The following is an 18,711-nucleotide window of genomic DNA, read 5'->3' on the forward strand; positions in this document are numbered from 1 at the left end:
GGAACTCAGCCTCAGTCAGGGCAAACTGCTTCAGCTTTCCAGACCGACTCTGAAAAGCTCCAAAAATAACGGTACTACTATTCTGAAGTTACTTCCTTCAACATCTGGGGTGAATATGTGATACAGGCTGCTCTAAGTATCACACGTATTTAAAACTAACAGGAGATGTCAAGGCTTGGTCCAACCACATTGTGGTCATTAGGAGGAGGGAGCTACACAAATGCTTCATGAGATACATATGCTGTTCTAGGGGTGCTAAGGGTTAGTCTGCTCTGAGAAATCTGCCATCCTCTCCAGATTTTTGAGAAATAACAAAAAAACCCCTTTATGAAAGATAGAAATTATCTATTTTTTAGCATAGATATCAGTGATATTTACCTTCTGTTTAGCTGACGGCATTTAAACTCATCTCTACCCTTGCCTACTGCACAAAAGAAAAAAAAAAAATCAATAAAATATCTGGCAACATTTATTGCGTTATTTCTAATGGCTCATTAAAATGACACTTCCGTATTATGGAATAAGCACCATTGTCAAAACAGTGCTCTCTACTCATGGAATGTGTTTTCCAAATATTTTTTTAAATAAAAATTAAGAATAGTAGTATTTTCAATCACAAAAGCCTACTCTTCTGAATCAACCAGAGGCATTATTATTTCTTTTTATTAACACATACAAAATTATTAGGGTATACAAATGTGTTTCCTTTTCTTGACACAGTGAAAACTAAATAAATGGGCATTACAGCATTAGTTTACATCACATTTTGTTTCAAAAAAACCACAGTTTATGATTAAACAAATAGATTTATATATATATATAAAAAAAGAGCTTGAAATAGCTGGATAACAAATAATTGATTTTTACTATCAAAAGGCTGGGAGCAATTGTGTCCCCTGTGATTGTGCCCTTAGCTTTCAAACTGTGACCTCCACTGATATGAGTTTCTATTAAAAAAAAAACAAAGAGAACAACAAAAAAACCTCAACAAAACAAACACCAACCAACTCCCCCCCAAAAACCCAAAACACCAACTCCCCCCAAAACACCAAATCTCAAAGCAATGGCACAACTTTCTGCAGGACAGTATTTTTTCCTGACGGCTTCAAGCACAAATGAATTATTTTAAATATCACATAAACCTACGGTAAATTAAAAAAATAGAAGATTACTTTACACAATGCATGGAAACCATTTGTAGTGAGCACAAACATTTACAACGGTGTCAGGTTTTTTCCTTGCATAACCCATACTCACACACAAACCACTTTTCAAAAGAATTAGTGAAATATTCAGTCCACTTTTGTTTCTTTTATACAATATGAAATGGTTACAATACCATAGTATTTTTTTAGAATAAGTTAAACATCAAGACATATGGTAATAGCATTGTTCTATTCTTTCTACATACATATGAAATCCCAAATTTCAGTCTATTTTTTATTCAGTCACAAAAATGAATAAAGACTTAAGATCCAGTTAAACTGGAAAACTAGACTAGTTCTAGAAACCACAAATACTGTAAGCACTTTGGTATAATATGTACAGATTGTGCTGTCCATGTCATGCTTGCATACTAGAATTGATAACAGATTTCCACTGGTGAATTAAAGTAAAAAAGGTACTGTAAGACTTGCTCTTGTATTTCTTTTTCTCTTTGAAAATGATTCAGTCAAAGAAGACACACCACAAGTACACACACAGCATTTGTGTTATGTGACTACAAATTAAATATTATTTTTTAAATACAATGCAAGGCCAGTCTTCTTAAGTGCATAGAACGTAATGCAGAATACTGTTAGTTACAGGGGCAAGTACAAAGACATGAAACATTTTAACAGATATTGAATAATGTTCTTATTAAAAAGAGGTGTGAATGAGAACAAGCATTCTTTTATTGTTACAAACATCAACATGTTTTATCCCCCACTGGTGAAAGAAACACTAAATGCTGAATCATGAAAGATATCTACTGCATCCATTTTATCTCTTCCTTTCAAAGGCTTAGAATTGCACCTTCAAACTCTTATAAGCAGTTTGGATATTTGGTTGGGGTTCCCCCCCCCTTTTTTTTTTCTATTTAAAATAACAAAAATTCTTCTCTTCCTGAAAGTGGAACTCAAAAAGTGCATTTTAAATTAAAGAATTAAAGGGTTTAATTTTCCCCCTGTTTTATGGATGCATTTGTTGTGGTTCAGAAATTTTAGCGTAACCTATTCATTCTTTCTATCGCTATAATTTATCAGGCAATGCTGCCAAATTAAGTGGCCCCTCCTCTTGCAAAGCAAATGGTATTAAATTCTAAGAAATCCCAAACACTGCAATCCTTATTCAAGTGAAATGCAAACTTAAGGAGTAAGGACTGCAGGATTTTCAGAAGGTTTGGACTGTATGCAAAGTTTTCCCAAATTTGTATTTTCTCTTTTGGATTTTGGGATATAGTAAACTGCAAATATCATGTTTCATTAATACTGCAAGTCAGCTTCAGGTCAAGGTCTCATGAACAAAATGGTAGCCCCAAAACTCTCAGCCCAACCAGAGGAAACTCAGCTCAATTGCTAACTCTTTCTTACACAACACCACAACTCATTTAATATGTAAACACAAGGGATGATGGCCCTCATTTAAAGCTCCTATTTTTGGCAGGTAATACTTCACAGGTATCAGAAATACTCTAATTAATGTCTCCATATTTCCCCCATTTCTAAGATGTTCTCTTTTCCTTACAGAAGTTTTAGCTATTCAACATCAAACCAAACAATTGCACAAAAACTACAGCACCAAGCTTTGCTGACTCAAACTGCTGGAGAGCACACACAGGAGAAAAGAATTTGACTGTGGTTGTCGAGCGGGCTAGAAGTCAAATGAGTTTCAATAAAACTAATGTTAACACATTCCTTAACTGAAATGATTAATTCTTAGCAGAAATAAATTAAGATCAGTCTGATCTTACTGTAAGCTAGTTGGTGACCCAGCCAGACTTTTGTGCAGATTGGGGTTTTGACTGTGCCTGTTCCGACTGCGAACAGATGAAAACATTGTGTTGCAACCTGGGACTTTGCATTTGTGGAGCTGGCGGAGATGCACAGTTTTGTAATGAGCCCTGAAAGTTCCTTTATTACTGTATGTTTTTTGACATATATGACAAGTTATTGGCAAACTGGAAGGTAAATTTGTAAAGTTTTGATTAGCTTTGTCAATTAAAGTACAGTCTTGGTAGAGTTCATCATTGGCCATTAGGCTGGGTCCTTCACAGCTTTCATCACTATCATCCAAGGGCATGGTGCATATTTCACTTCCTCCATCAGAATCCCAAGAAGAATGAGCACTGCTCTCAGATTTAATGCTGGAAGTAGTGCTTAGATCCAGAACAGTTCCATCATTTAATGGATCGTATCCATAACTCTCAGAACAGGGTTCTCTAATTTTGCTCATTGGAAAAACGTAGCTGCCTGTTCTGTTCATTCCTTTGAAGATTACAGAAGTATGTCCAACATGTTGTTTTAAAGAGACATCTTGGCAAAACTCCTTAGCCATGTCTTTCAAGAGGTATGTTGCATTGAAATGGTTGTTGAATTCCAGTGTATCTTTAGTCAGAAGCTTATGATGAAGATTTAGGTTTGAACTATGTCTAGAAGAACAAAGACAAGCTTAGCAAGAAAGTGTTTCGCCTCACCTAACAGCTGTTTCATAATGATCATTAACAAAGAAAAAATTCAATATTTAGTAGCATGCATGAACTGTATACTTCTAATTTGACCAACTGCCACACTGGGAGTGCACGTGGATGATTTACACATGACTGGGTTTCTGAATTTGCTTGCACTGGCATATATCAGAAATAACTACAGAAATCAATGTTTCAGATTCTCTCCTGCATTGTGGACAGCTGCCTGCTGTGCTAGATCTAGTGCTGGGCCTAAAAGAGTTGGGGGACAGACTTAAAACTGCAGATTGAACTGAGAGCAGAGAATGGACTGAGAGGGGTAAGAAACAAGATTCTTTTGCAATGGACAAAGCAGGAAAGGAGTGACACCTGAGTCTGCAAAACCTGTTGATGATCTCAAGTACCATAACCACGTGCAGCTGTACACAGCAGTACAGAGCTTTTTCTTGACAGGAAGTTCCTTGAAAAAAGGAATATTGAATTTTATGCAACTTGCAGTTTTCAAATGGGCATCTCTGGATTCTGTTTAAAACCACCAAAACATACAAAATCACTGCTCCTCATTGAATACTATCAATCAGCTCACTGGGAACTTCCAGGCTCTCTCTAGAAGATTGAGTTTATTATAAGACTGGCAAAATCTTTGTTTTTCCCCTTGCCATCATGGTTTAATCAGAACCATGAATTGTTCAAAAAGGCACAGAAATATTTTGTGCTTGCAGTCACAGTACTCTATGTTAAAGTCTAGAAACTTCTGCAAAGTTGTTCCAAATAACTATTGTTTTGTACAAAGCTTGTGAACTTTCTTCTGAGTTGGCTTGCCTTTTTTTTTTCCTCAAATAAACCATTTTCCAAAAGCACCTATGCTAAAGCCTATCTGAATATATTGGTGTGGGAAGGAATCTGTGGTATGTGGATGCAAATCTTACTGCTGGCCTTCTTTCCTGTGGCCCATATCACAATTACAGTGGAGAGGAATTCACATCTGGGAAGATGCAGGCAGCAGACCAGGGTATGAAGCCCTGCCAGCAGCAGATGAAACTGTGCATCTCAGATGCAGCGGCCAGTCCTCAGAGACCAGCCCATCCTCTCTCTGGACTGCATCAGCTGGCTCCAGCACTCCTAGCAGATTACAGACAATCTAAACCTTGTGTCACTCTGAACTACTATCCAGGCGTGTTTCCTGCAGCCAAAAGCTGCTGTAACACTTACAGAGAGCTGGAAAACTTACCATACTTTGTTGCACTTGAATAGGTTTGTTACCTATCACTGACCGGTTCAGATACACAACTGAGGGTCAACAACAAAACTTCAGTTCTTGTTTCTCAGCCTATGTGCATAATAGGCTGAAATAAAATGAATTACAGCCACACAATGCTGCAGCTAACAGTAAGATGAATCAAGGTCGTGGTGTAGTTTGGGAATTAGTATGTAATCTCACAGAAAAGCAGTACTGATGTGGATACACACCAGACAGAGTTAGTTCAACTACCACTGCATAATGTTAATTTTGTACTGACAAAGACTAATGTTGCTTTTCTTACAGGCTTTTTCTCACCAGTCTGTTGTAAATCCTTGATTAAAGCAAGGACCAGGGCAAGTGAAGATTTCCTGATTGATCTCATTGCTTTTCCATTAAAGAACACTATAAACATTAAAATACACATGAAAGTACATATTAAACATATAAGTCCACACATGCATCTACCGGAAAATTGCTGAATTCAAACCCTTGTGGCTTTCCCTTTATGTTCTAAAGTATTCCTTCAACTATTGCAGTCTTTATCAGTTATGAAATTTTCATGGCTTTATTTAATACCTTGTAGTCTAGTGGAAAGGAAATGTTTCTTTCAATGGATTTTCATTTTATGAATGTTCTGATAAGTTATCATACCTGTTATACGAGGATACACAGAAAATATTCGTAGGTTCCATTCCTCAAACACTCATTTTAATTTCAAATCAGGCTCCATTGTGATGGCAAAATAAATACAATTTTGTTTATAATTTTCTTACCTGTCTCGACTTCTACGAGAAGGGAAAGCAGCATTACAGCCCTCAACTGTGCAAATATGCATTTCTTTGAGATGTACATTTTTGAAATGCATTTTTACACTGTAAGGGTTTTTAAAAGTCTTCTTACAGATGTCACAATGAAAGCGGCTTTCTTCCTTCTGAATCCCTAGTGCATGTTGACTGACATGATCCATATCTTTAGAGTCTTCAAAACAAGGAATGGCAGCACCCCTGTTTGACAAAGTGCTGAAAAAGCCCCCGGTCAGCAAGTGGTGTTGCAATTCTGGGCAGTCATTTTTAGGAATCCTGTGCTTTGACTGCTCTTTAATATACATGGGGGCTTCAGTCATTGGTTTTATAACATCACTGTGGTGGTGTTTTGGATCTTCATACATAATCTCATGGGAAACTACTTTTAATGGTTGGTTTTCTTCTGGTTTAACCTCTTTCTCACAGTGTTGCAATTCATTCTCAGAGATATCCTCGATGTATTTGTTATTTGGCGCAAAGACAGATTCAAAATACTTTGGGCCCTCTACCCCAGAGAGAGATTTCCATGAATTACCTGAATGGGGGTGCTTTTCCACCCTGTCGGCCACTCGCTTCTCTATCTTATGCTCACAGGTCTCAAGCTCTCCATCGCTTACCACTTGCAGACGTGTGTCGTCTTCAGAACTGGCGACATCGCTGCTTTCGTGAGGTGTCTCAACAGCTTCTTTCTCGATCTTGATGGGCATGCTCGACTTACGAGACTTCTTCTTGGGGAGCATGTCAAAGGGCAATTCATTTGAAACAAGCTGCTCTGGTATTGAGGAAGAAACAAGAGGCAGAGAAGGAAGAGTACCTGGAGTGTTAGCAAGCTCAGCTGGTGTGACTGGACTACGGTAAAAAGGAAGAACAGGCTGTACCGTCTTCAGGTTTGGAAAGAGGACACCATTGTGTCCAACACTGGAAAATCCAGCCTGACCTTTTGAATCTGTACAAGAGCTGGCATAGCTGGAAATAGTTCTGCTATCCGGAGTTAAAATTGTAAATTCTGTCCTTTTACTATCTCCAGCAATGCTCAAACTGTTTCTTAGATCTTTATCCCTGTTATTTCTATTCATTGGCATGTGGAGTCTGGGGTTAGGATTTGCACTGTGACGATTTCGGCTGCGCAAAGAGCTAAATACCATATTGCAGCCCTCGATGGTGCACTTGTGCTTTATCTTCAGATGAACTGCATTGTAATGTATTTTCAGAGTACCTTTGTCATAAAATGTCTTTTCACATGCAGTGCAGAAAACACGCCCTTTCCTAGGCCCAGCACCGTTTTTTTCAACAGATTTAATTTTGTTTTCTGGAGATAGTGCTGTCATTTCAAGCTTTGCTGCTGTATTATGTGAACTGGAATCACTTAAAAGGGCATCATCTTCTGTTTTAGTGACATCTGGACCATTTAAGCTCCTCTCATTTTCAACTTGAAATGGTGCAGAACTAGAAGTTAAGAAGCTGCTTTCAGAAAATGGTATCTGAAGATCTTGTTTGGTTTCATTGCTGTGGTCTTGACCTTGCTCAATCAAATGTCTTTCTGGTGGTGAACCTATCAAAGGTGGAGGCACTGGACTGAAAAACTGAAATGGCAGCATGAAAGCCACGTTATTGACAATATTCTCAAAGGGATGAATGTTGGTGGGACTCATTTTGTCCAAGGAAGCAGAAAAATTTGGGCTGTGTGGATTGCAGCTCTCAATGAATGCCCTAATATCCAAATTGGCAGTTGGTGGTGGTATTATAATTGATTGCCCTTCTTTCTCTTGAATTGCCATTAACTCTACAATGGACTTAGTTTCTCCAAAGCGAAGAAACTGCTGCAAAGTAGCCAGTTCTTCTTCAGTGGTCATTATGCTCCAGTGATCCAGCACCTTTCCTGAAGCATCCTAAAGCCAAAAATATTTAAATGAGTCAGTTAAGGCAAACGAAAAACACCTCCCCTCAAATCTCTCATTTTTCCAGGGACTAAAATTTCTTCTCTAGGAAAACGATAAAAACATTCCATTTAATGAGATTAATGCCAATTCTGTGATAATTTCTTCCAAATGTTACCACATTGGTGATATTATTTCTTTCTGAACTGACTGTAATACCTTTCAATAAACTATTTTTTTCCACAAAAATTAAGACACGTTATTTGAACAACAGTTAGTATCCTGTAAGTACAGACAGCAGAGATGGAGCAATCAGACCAAGATTTAGCTCCTCATTTAAGTCAAGTATTCTTTCATTGCAAGTTTAATAATCTTCCAAGCAACTAAGATCAGAGAACAAATGAACCTGTATTGATCTACTGCCAGTGTTCACAGAGCACAGCTGTAATTACACTAGTGTTGGAGTTCTTTCAAACTCTAGCTATGCCTAACTTTTCCCAATAACTACAATAAATATTTTATCACAGAACATGTATTTGATGGCCTACTGAGATTTTTCACAGTGCATGTAAGAGTTTCTAAGATGATGAAGAACGTAACATTATAAATTTTTCATGTGGTAGAGGTTCAAGGTAATTGATTCCATATTTTTAATCCTAACACTAAAAAGCAAGATTATCAAGACCATTAAATATTGATTCGTGTCATAATGTAAGATCATAATGTTACTTTACATAAAAGGTAACTTCCACAGCAGCAAGGACTAATGTCAGTGTAAGCTCATAGGCCCAAATACATCCTTGCTGTAGCTCCAGTAAGGTCAGTAGCACTACACCAGAGATGAATATTGTCCCTGATGTTTAAGATGATGGCAAGTTTATTTCTTGATGTATTATTCTGCTGTATAAAGGCAAACTCACTGTTCAAATAAGACTGGAGAAAATTCTGAAGCCTTTACTTTGATACATTCCCAGTAACTTTTTCTTTTTATCCTTGCTTACCTTTGTTGATAGATTTGAGCAAGTAGGGAGATTTCAATTAAGTCCAACTAGGAAAAGAGACCAGTGACCAAAAATGCACCCTTTCTTTTCTGGCATTAAGCTTGTACAAGTCTACTACTCCCTTTCAGCTGTGCCAAGTTGTTAACACATTGTGAACCACTGAGAACATTAAGCTAGAAAAACTACTTAACTATCATATTTATATTAAGAAAGCCTTTCTAAATACCTGTAGCACATATCCACGTATATAATCCTGCAGTGTCCAATCCAGAGCATGGAGGATCTGTATTACCTCTTCCTGCTTCAGAACACTGAAAAGCCGATCTAGCAGAATTTTAAGGCGCACAGGAATGGCTTGGGTTCCGTACAACATGAGGCTACTGATATCAAAGACAACATTGGATTGAACTATTTCTACTTGGCTTGATGGGTAGAGATTGGGAATCCTTAATTTGCTCAGGGCTGAAAATAAAAATCACGAAATATAAATAAACTCGAGTCACAAGAGAGAGGTAAAATTAAATGTAACTAATATTGCAGTGGGGGGGCTTGAGGGGGTGACACAAAAAGCATGTTACAGGGAGGAGGATCCTAAATGGTTTTCTATAGATTGTAAAAACAAGTATTACCATGTGCTACCCATCCATGCCGGCACTGGTCACATTGTCGCTGATTTATTTTCCCAGGTTTGAAACACTGACAACTACAGTTGACGAGAGTGCATCGGATAGCCTGCGGATCAATGGAAAGGATGAGAGGTAGTACAGGCACCATTTAGAGTGTGCACATTATACACAGACAGTACACCCATAAAATCCACAGAAGACAGTTAACATACCAGCACATACCTATCAATGTGCAATATAAGTAATCCAGGCAAAATCTGAATTATACAAGACTGCCTCTGCTTGAAAGAGAACTGGTCACCAAGTGGAACACTGGAATGTTACAGAAGCAGTATGTTTAATGATATATGTAGCAACAATTCTCTGGATTTATTTAGGCTGAAACACCTTTATACCAATTACAAAGTGTCATAAATTATGCATTCATCTAAGCTATGATCCTCATGTATGATCACTTTTTCAGGAAGGTCTGAACACAAAGGCATACAGATGTCTCTCTTGCAGTTTTGCTGGAACTCCATACTGCAATATAGGAAGTTCTAATGAGCAATGCATTAGCTCTGCATAGATGCTGTGCCTTACACATGCAGGATCCACATGGAATAGATGTATTCTGTCAAACACACAGGGGTTCCCTAATGCTTCTCAGGAACAGAGCTACCAAAAAGTACTGCAACTCCTCAAAGACTGAACAATCACATTTTGTAAGAGAAATGCCTGAAAGCAAAATAGAGCACACAGAGAGCAACAAGTTGCATGGTTCAATTTGTGCATCACTTTACTCTCACCAAGGTCATCTATAATGCAAATCAAATTAGTATTCAGATATCCATAATCAACAGGGTGATGCAAACTTGCTTCCTGGAATATATGCTTTCCCCTGTATGTGCCCATCTGCTGGAGAGGCAAACAGACAACCTGGAGGTCCTAGTTAAAGCTCCATAGGGATTGCTATAGAGCAATGAATTTGTAGGATTCTGCATTGCTTGGATCTGATACTGAAAATAGTTCCCACATCAACGGAATATTAATTAAGGGAGGGAAGGCAAAGAAATTGATGTGCAGAAAGTCTGCACTGGAATAATAAGGAAAAAAAAGTTAGATTATGCAATTGTAAAATGTCTGTATTTTTCTGCCTTTAAAGCAATATGTTCCTGCTCCTCGTTATCCAAAATGGGGACTTCCATTCCTTATAATACCCATAGGAAAGCAAGATAAGATTTCGGGGAAAAAAAGAAACGTGGCAATTCCCACACTGGCACTTTCAGAAAACATACAAAACAGCAAGTTTTTGGACAATCAGGCTAAGAAAGATGGATGGAGGAAATGTTTAAAATCAAAAAGACATGAGAGAAAGGTAATTTCACTGGGTTTTGCAATGGACGTTCCGTTAGACTTGAAGAATTTGGCTGACTCAGGGCAGAAGAGGACACTATATACATATACATAAGCCTGCTACAAACAAGCATGTTCATAACATTTGGATGTCTAGTGCTTTATAGTAATGGATTTGGGCTGAGATTTTAAAATCTCAGTGTCTGTCCTACCCAGGAGTTAGTTTACATGCACATCTCCAAACTGCAGTGGCTTTGTGCTGAGATTCCTCTGTATTTGAAGGACTGGAACAAGTGGCAACAGGGCCGTAGAAATCTCTGAATCACTTTGCCTTTAATCTTTTAAAGGAGCCATTGCAAAAGACTGAATTCTTGAGAAAAGCTCTATGCTCCCCATAAAGTGGTAAAATACACATCAATATCGTACACAGTGTGAATTGCTTCACTTTAATGGAGGATACATTTTCACTTAGATGCTGAAATCCTTTCATATGGCAATAAAAAGCCATACATTTCTTATAGAAAGGCTGGGGGAAAAGAAGGTGTAGTTGACTGCTGATTTATTTCTACCACAAGATATCAAACAATAATGCAGTTCAAGTCTTCTACCCCTGTGCATACATAATATTCTGTGACGTGCGTGGATGGAACACCTTCCACAGGCGACCCTGCTAGGTTTGGTAAGCTACAGTGCACTCCATAAATGCAACTTTTGCATTCCCTTCACACAAAATTACAAATGAGTACTTCCTTTTTCTGCAAGAAGTAACAGAAATATGCACAATGAAAAAAGCTGTCATGATGATAAGTTAATTGAGATTTCAAAATTTTTGTCATTCCTTCTCCTTTGGACATGTTCCACAAACCACTGACCTTTAAAACTATTTTTTTACTTAATTTTTGTACTTAGACAAGAAAGATATGCTACACCAAATTCTGCATTTTTTGTCTAAGAACTTTTATATGGTAATGTATTTATTTTGCTTTCCTGTGTATGTGTAGAAGACTGCATATGCAAAAACCAGAACAAGTAAAAGGAGGACATTTTGTGTTACATATATGAAAGCAGCTGTTAAAAAGGTAGGAGAGCTCCCTTCTATTTTAAATATTGAACTTATCCCCTCTAAGGTTAATACATCATTGCTTCTGGAAACTAGTCTTAGATGTAGTTAGCTTGCATATTGCTAATATATCAAAGGTGTACTCTCGAATCACAGATCTGCTGCTGACTTAAAAAATTACTTGAAAGAAACCCTAAGAAGAAACAAGTGTTATTTTCAGGTTTATAGCATTTCTCTTCATTTGTGCCTGTCACAGTCTATGTCTCCTAAAACTTTTTTAGCAACATTTGCTTTAATATAGTCACAGAGAATATAGAACATGGCAAAATTAACTTTCAAAATAATCAGTGAGTCACAATTTTAAATTGTCATGTTCAGCTTAAAAAGGTACTTGTAAAAGGTGCACTTTGATTATCTCCAAAATTAACTTATATCAGACTTCAATGAAGAGAAATGTAGCAAAACTTCATGACAATAATACCCTTGTCTTTTGCCTGTTAATCCTTAATACGCCTATTCTAAGGTACTGTAATTATATCAAGTCTTTTAATAAGCTTTATTTTCCCAACAAGTGGAATGTACACACAATTTTATTCTACAGAACAAAGGAAAAACTTTCTGTATTGCATACATGTAAAGCTTGAAAATTGTAATTAAAGGATTGGAAAAGGTAGATGGAAATTAAAGTGGAAATTTTTTAAAGTACAATCCTTTCATTCACATAATTATTTAGTTTCATTTTCCAGAAACACAAGGTAGATGTCCAAAAAAAAATAAATCTTATGCTATCATCAAGGATCTCGTTATTGCTTTCCAGTCACTCTCTCCTTCACAAATGGATCTTTCCAAATCCATTATCAGCCACACTTCCTTAATTCTTTTTAAAAAATAGAGTTGAAAATTCTGATCAAAACTTTCTGTGGTTTTACCAGCATGACTGTGGGAATCTGAATGCTGGACTTTTAATACAAATGATTCCTCATTACAAGGGAGACAGATTAACTATTAAACTGGCCTCTGTAAAACATCTAACTACTAATCACTGCATCTTAACCTCTGTTGCCTGAAAGCCACTCCTGCTCACATCTTTTTTTTTTTTGCCAGATATTGATGCGGCTTTGATTATGCTTCAAAAGTTCCTGAATGTTTCTTTGCAACCCACTCATAGCCCTCAGAGCCAAAGATAAGCCCAAGCTAATGGGACATATTCATTCCCATTCTGGGTACATAATCAGGCTTCATTTCCCAAAGCAAGTTTGAGATCATCCATGCTCTCCTGAAGCCTTTTGGGACCTACGCTCACTTGCAACATACAGCAGCAGGTTCAGGAAAACGCAGCAAGAGAAGGGCAGTGTAAGTGTATCAAATCTCATTCAGTGTTAAGTGGGTTCTGGTCTGACAGCACTTTGGCTTGGGAAATAAATTAAAAAGTAAGCAAATATTGAAGACCCTGTCAGGACTGAGTTAGAGATCTCTGCTCGTGCTGGAAAGCTGGTCTGGATTTCCGCACGTAGCGAGAGCTGCAAGTGCAGACACCAGTGAAATGGAAGAGCAAGTCCCAGGTTCCCCTGGTGGTATTTAGCCTCAGAAATGCACAGGTCAGCACCCTCACTTCTGGCACTTCCTGGCATCTAAGAAAAACCCTTGTCTTTTTTGCACAAAGCTACGCCCCACTTTAGAAACTCCTGCCTTTTTTTTAAGCTACTGCCATCACCTGAAGAGCTTGAGAGCTTCCCTGCTCTGCTATGAGGATTACTGACAAAATGGTGTTATTGATGCACAGGAACATATTTTGCAGGCAGGGCTTAGAAATTCCTGTCAGTTCAAAATGTATGTTTGAAGAAGAAATAGGAGTTACTCAAAACAAATAGGTGAGAGAAACTGTCAATAGATGAGCTGTAACAGATACTGCTTTCCATGCTCTCTATTGAGGGCTTCTAGCAACAAGCCATATCTCCTGTGGCCATCACACCATCATTTCCTAGAAAAGGTAATCCCACTGAACATATGTAACCCACCATGATACGTGCTCTGGTAAGCACAAATCCTATAGGAAAAAACTGAGACATGTCCCATTTCTGCAGAATAGATATGCAGTTGCTCCACAGTAAGAACACTTGTATAAGAAGAGGCAGGATTTATAGCAGGGGAAGAAATAAAATTAAACATGGGACATACATCTGGTTATTTGGAAATATTTTGTTTCTTGCACCTTGTAGAAGATCTGCAAGGGAAGCAAAGTGATGAATAGCTCTACCACCTCCTAAATTAAAAGTACAGGCCACAGCTAAATCAAAAGCCAAATCTAAATCTGTGTGCATCTTTCAGTAAAGAGAACAGTAATTATAAATGAGTGTGAAGTTGTCTTCCTGATCAATTTTTCTTTCCTGTTTTTACTGTTATCCACCAGGTTTCTTGTGTTTGCAAAGTTCAAGTAAATCTTCATTTTTCATCACCCATTTGATTACTTCTGTATTTGAATCTTAAGCACAACCATTGAAAGCAGAGACAAATTAAAACCCCCTTATCTTAAGCATCTCTGTCAATGCCATACTTTTCCACATCATACAATGAGTAAAGCTTTGCTTTGTCCATTGTTTGTCAGGCAACTTTTGCCACTTTCCCTAAGGATATATTCTGCTGATAAATAATACTGTCTGTCAGTTTTGTCATGATTTAAAACAAGCTCTCAATTTACATTTTCTTATTTTCACTGTATCAAAATCCAGCTGTGCTTACTCGTATCAGACTGATATTTGGGGTTTTATCCATTTCATATGTGTTTGTATCCCCCCTGTCCACTCCATAGTACCTATTTAGCCCTTGTGTGTATTCTTCCTGAAGACAGACTTCAGTTTTAAATACCCTGTTGAGCTCCCTGTAGTTCATTGAAACTAAAATACATTCCAGCATATTCCAAGCTGGGCTGCTCGAGATGGTGCAAGTACTTGTTGAAGACATAGCCCAACAATTAGGTCTAAAATGCATATTGGTATTATACCTGTTAGATTAAGCACCTTATACCTCTAATTGTTCCTTGAAAGTTTCAATGTATTCCACATTTAATAAGGTTCTGAATCCCATCTGCCTGCAGAGACCATTAGCAGGGCCCCTGCAGCATCTTCAAGGAAAGGCTCTGGGCCATTTTGTTTTTCCTGACATGCTCACTTCAAAGAGGTAACAGGATGCCTGGAGGATGGACAGAATATGGAACCCCTTTGCTGCCTGGGAGTAGAGCTGGGAGGACACCCAGGGAATGGGGAAAAGGGAGCAACAGAGCACTGAAACACACCTACACGTGCACAGGTCTGACAGCAAGGCCCATTTGAGAGTTACTCTGCACAAAGACTTGGCCTATGCTACAGCTTGCACACATTCAGCTCAGGATTGTGGATTGTAGTGGTTTCTTCTGTCCCCTGTTTAAGGCCCTGCTAAATTCACCAGCATCACAGCATGCACACACTGCCTGCCTTTCTCAGCCTGAGCCACTGAAACAAATGGATTTGCATTCAAGTACATTTCTGCCTACTCCAGTACGTTTGGTTGCTGCAAGTTCTGCTATGTCTACACTAAACTTTAAAAATACTTAAGACTAAAATAAATAATTACATAAAATTATTAAAATGAGAATAAAGTCCTTATAAGATTTCTAATTATACTGGACTGAATGCATACATTATTTCCACAGTCTTATCTCAAAAAAACCTCTTTCTTATGAAGTAACAGTTGCTGTTAATACAGTTATTTAATAAACATAGGTAACAACAAACAACTTTCATGAGAAGCAAACAAGCCTTACAGCTTCTTGTATCCAGTCTGATATCTTCTGTATTTTGAGCTTTTAATTAAGTAAAGTTGTGCACGGATGCGACAGAGCACTGACCAAACAGCTCCAACCTTCTCCATTCAGACAGACATGTTTAAAATGCTGGCCCAGATGATTAAATTGACAAACTGCTTATTTGTAAAATATTTTAGCAAAATTTTTTTTCTTTCCTGCTTAAGACACCAACTAGGAGACAGATGGGGAAGGTGGGCCACAACTTGCCTTTCACAGTGCAACTAAACACAAAGTTACAGTTCAGTCCCCAACCTGACCATGACTCCTTGGTGACTGGGTTGTTTTTCATTCACACCAACCATCTACTCCTACCAAGCTTAGGAGGTACAAGAACCTTTGAAAAGCACAGACAAAAAGCTTTTTGTTTCAGAGCCCAAACATGGATTTAAGAATTGAACTTAACACCTATTGTACTGAAAATTTTGGCTGGTGCTGATACCACTCAAGTCCCACTTACCCCTTCTCTGTGGGGGAATTATGTTATGATTTCTCTCCTAAAAGAACACAGAGGCCACGAGTTCAATACATTTTCTAGATAAGACCATGGAATACAACCCATTAATTATCTGGATCCTTATGTATATATTCATACTGTTTATTTGGGGTCAGATACCAAAACCTGACCTCCTTTTAAACAGCCACAGCCTGAGAATACACGTGAACAGAGTAATTACAACATAGATCCTGCAGCAAGTTGAATTACCCCATTACCCTCTCCCTCAGCAGGGCTGAACAAAGCCAATTTTGGCCTAGAATTTCACCAAATCTCTCTTGAGGGTGCAGTCGAGCACACTGAGCTGAAAATGTTAAATTGTTCTTGTAACAATTGACTAAAACATCCTCAAAAACATACAAAAAGGTGGAGGGAGTGAATAAGCTCAGTAAGCTAGAACTGAAATGCGGTGCATACCTTCACAGGATGGCACCACTCTGCCAAATGCTTGTGGATTTAAAAGGCAGTTTGGGCTGGCTACTGAGTTGTGGACTGAGTCCACGTGTTGCCACTCGGTTAAAAAATTTTTCTAACTGAGAAGAGTGCTAAGAGCGAGGAGCTGAGATAAGGGACCGAAGGAAGCACAGCCTCCCAAGCCAGCGGCAGTCCGGGCTCCGCGGCAGCTCCGGCCGAGGCGGGGGAGCTCCGGGCAGCGCCGGGCACTGCAGCCGGCCGGGGAGCACAGGGAGCCGCCTCTGAGAAAGGCAGCGACGCTACAAGGCCAAACTTTCATCACGGCAGAGCTTGTGGGATGAAAATCGCTCCTCATGCATGTCACCTACCCTAAAGGGCCCCTTAGGGCAGCTCTTGTTAATGGCACTGTCAAAATAATTATAAAGAGAAAAGAATGTGCGTGTGCGTGTGTGTGTGTGTGTGTGTGTGTGTGTGTGTGAGCACACACACTCAGGCTGCTCCTCTTTAAACAAAAAGCACTGGACAGCAAAACTTAATTTTGCCATTCCGCAACATGCTTGTAGATAGACTGGCTGATGCTGTAATTAATCTCAGTTGTTAACAACAGGTGAGTGCTGACAGACAGCTCGGTCCACCTCTGGGACATATTTAGAGCCTCTTTTACTGTTCGGTTTGGAAATGAAAAGAAGAAATACAAATTGAGGAAGGAAAAAGATCACATTATCATTATCTTACAGTTGCTATTTACTTTTGATTCTGAAACAGACTGTGATGCTACAGTTCCCACGGCGTCCCTGCCCTAGTCTGTGTAGGTCAGAAACATTTTATTGGTATTAAGCAGCATCTATCAAAAGGTATTACAGTAACTTCCCTTTTTAATAAATTTACAGAAAAAAAAAATCGTTCTTATTAATGCATTTCCAAAATGAGTGACAGATTGCTGCTTACTGATGAGAAAAATTGCTCAGGCTTTAGGGGTAAAGATAAGTCACTGGACAGAAATGGTGTGAAATTTCGTATGATAAAGCACTTGATGCTATTTAATCTAAGAAATAAATTGTGCACATACTACTTATCTCTACTGACATGCTAAGCATGGTACACAAATGCTGAACCTACAGACCTGGCCATGAACTGAATCACAGAATCAGAGAATATGGTGAGATGGAAAGGAGTTTAATTAATCTTCAACTCCAAGTCTTATGTTAGCAAGCAATAAGTGTTAACGCAAATGCACAAACATCAGAGAAATGAGGAATATTAGTAGAAATCAAACACAAGGCCTTTAAAATGTCTTTAACTTTTTTTACCTAGTTCATAAAATGTTGTATGTGTGCAATGGGGGTGAGTTAATGTTTCAAAGACAATCCTAAATTTTTCAGCTCCTCACACCGCTACTTAAGTCTCAAAGCCATAAAATATGCATGCTTAAATCTCTTCCTTTTTCCTGTTACAGAGTGAAGACACAGATTAAAGAATAAAAGAAAAATAACAGCTCTCTAAAGTATTTAATGTTACACAATTCTGTTTAATGCAATTTCATAAATTTTAAACCCAAACAGTATTTGTACACATATACACGATGCTATCTATGGTGCTCCAGTTATGCAATATTTTACGCAACAGTGTAGCTCCATTGGTAATTTCACAATTTAAAACTCAGTATCCCTTTTTACTGAACACAGGTGAGGAAATTTTTCACTGGTTTTCAGACATCAGTTACTTCCATATGAAAAATTCCCATTTCTCATTGATAATCTATATCGGAAATTTGAAGTAAAAAATCTGCACTTTTTTTTTTACTTTTTTTTCTCCCCTTTTTGTTTAAAGAAACCATACTACCACAAGTGTGGTAGTGAAGTTTAAAGTGTGGAATGAAAACGTCATTGTTCTTTATTCTAAAAAGACTGGAGTCTGTTAAAAACTGCCACTTTTCCTTATTCCCTCAATAATATTTTTTTGGGGTCTGAATATTGAAATTTCAATCCCTAAGCAGATTTTTAAATGGCAACTAGAAACAAAATAATAAGAAATAAAAACTAAATAGAAGAAAGGTGATGACAGTTGTTGTAAAACTTCAACTGTAGCATCTGCTAGGACAAAACCTGCTGGCTGCCAGCACATAGGAACTCAGAATTCCTGCACCACTGAAGCCAGAGAGGGCAGGACATGACCCAGAGGGCAAAACCATTTTTTCTTCCTTACGTTTGGTGGATATTTTGCTGGAATAACCAATTCAAGATCTATACCTAAATTTTAGCTCAAATATGCATGAAAAATGTTTACTAAATGCCAAATCACACAAAAAGTGCCTTTTAAACGTGTTCATAACAAAAGCTGTAATCTAAAAT

The 18,711-nt window shown here is 38.1% G+C and overlaps 1 protein-coding gene across 3 annotated transcripts in view; it reads right to left on the reverse strand.

Annotated features, from left to right (window-relative positions):
- Nucleotides 1-651: 651 nt before the first annotated feature.
- BNC1 (basonuclin 1) overlaps nucleotides 652-18,711 on the reverse strand; it is a 74,959-nt gene continuing 56,899 nt past the window's right edge. For all 3 annotated transcript variants that reach the window (XM_051796593.1, XM_051796594.1, XM_051796595.1), the window contains 4 exons: nucleotides 9,221-9,323; nucleotides 8,818-9,053; nucleotides 5,684-7,602; nucleotides 652-3,631 (listed from right to left, as the gene is read on the reverse strand). In XM_051796593.1, the coding sequence (XP_051652553.1) occupies nucleotides 2,950-3,631; nucleotides 5,684-7,602; nucleotides 8,818-9,053; nucleotides 9,221-9,323 (2,940 nt within the window). In that variant the 3' untranslated portion in view covers nucleotides 652-2,949. The remainder of the gene's footprint in view (nucleotides 3,632-5,683; nucleotides 7,603-8,817; nucleotides 9,054-9,220; nucleotides 9,324-18,711) is intronic.

Source organism: Manacus candei, unplaced genomic scaffold, assembly GCF_025592945.1.
Source record: "Manacus candei isolate 608988 ecotype Guabito, Panama unplaced genomic scaffold, ASM2559294v1 h1tg000046l, whole genome shotgun sequence".
Classification (NCBI taxonomy): Eukaryota; Metazoa; Chordata; class Aves; order Passeriformes; family Pipridae; genus Manacus; species Manacus candei.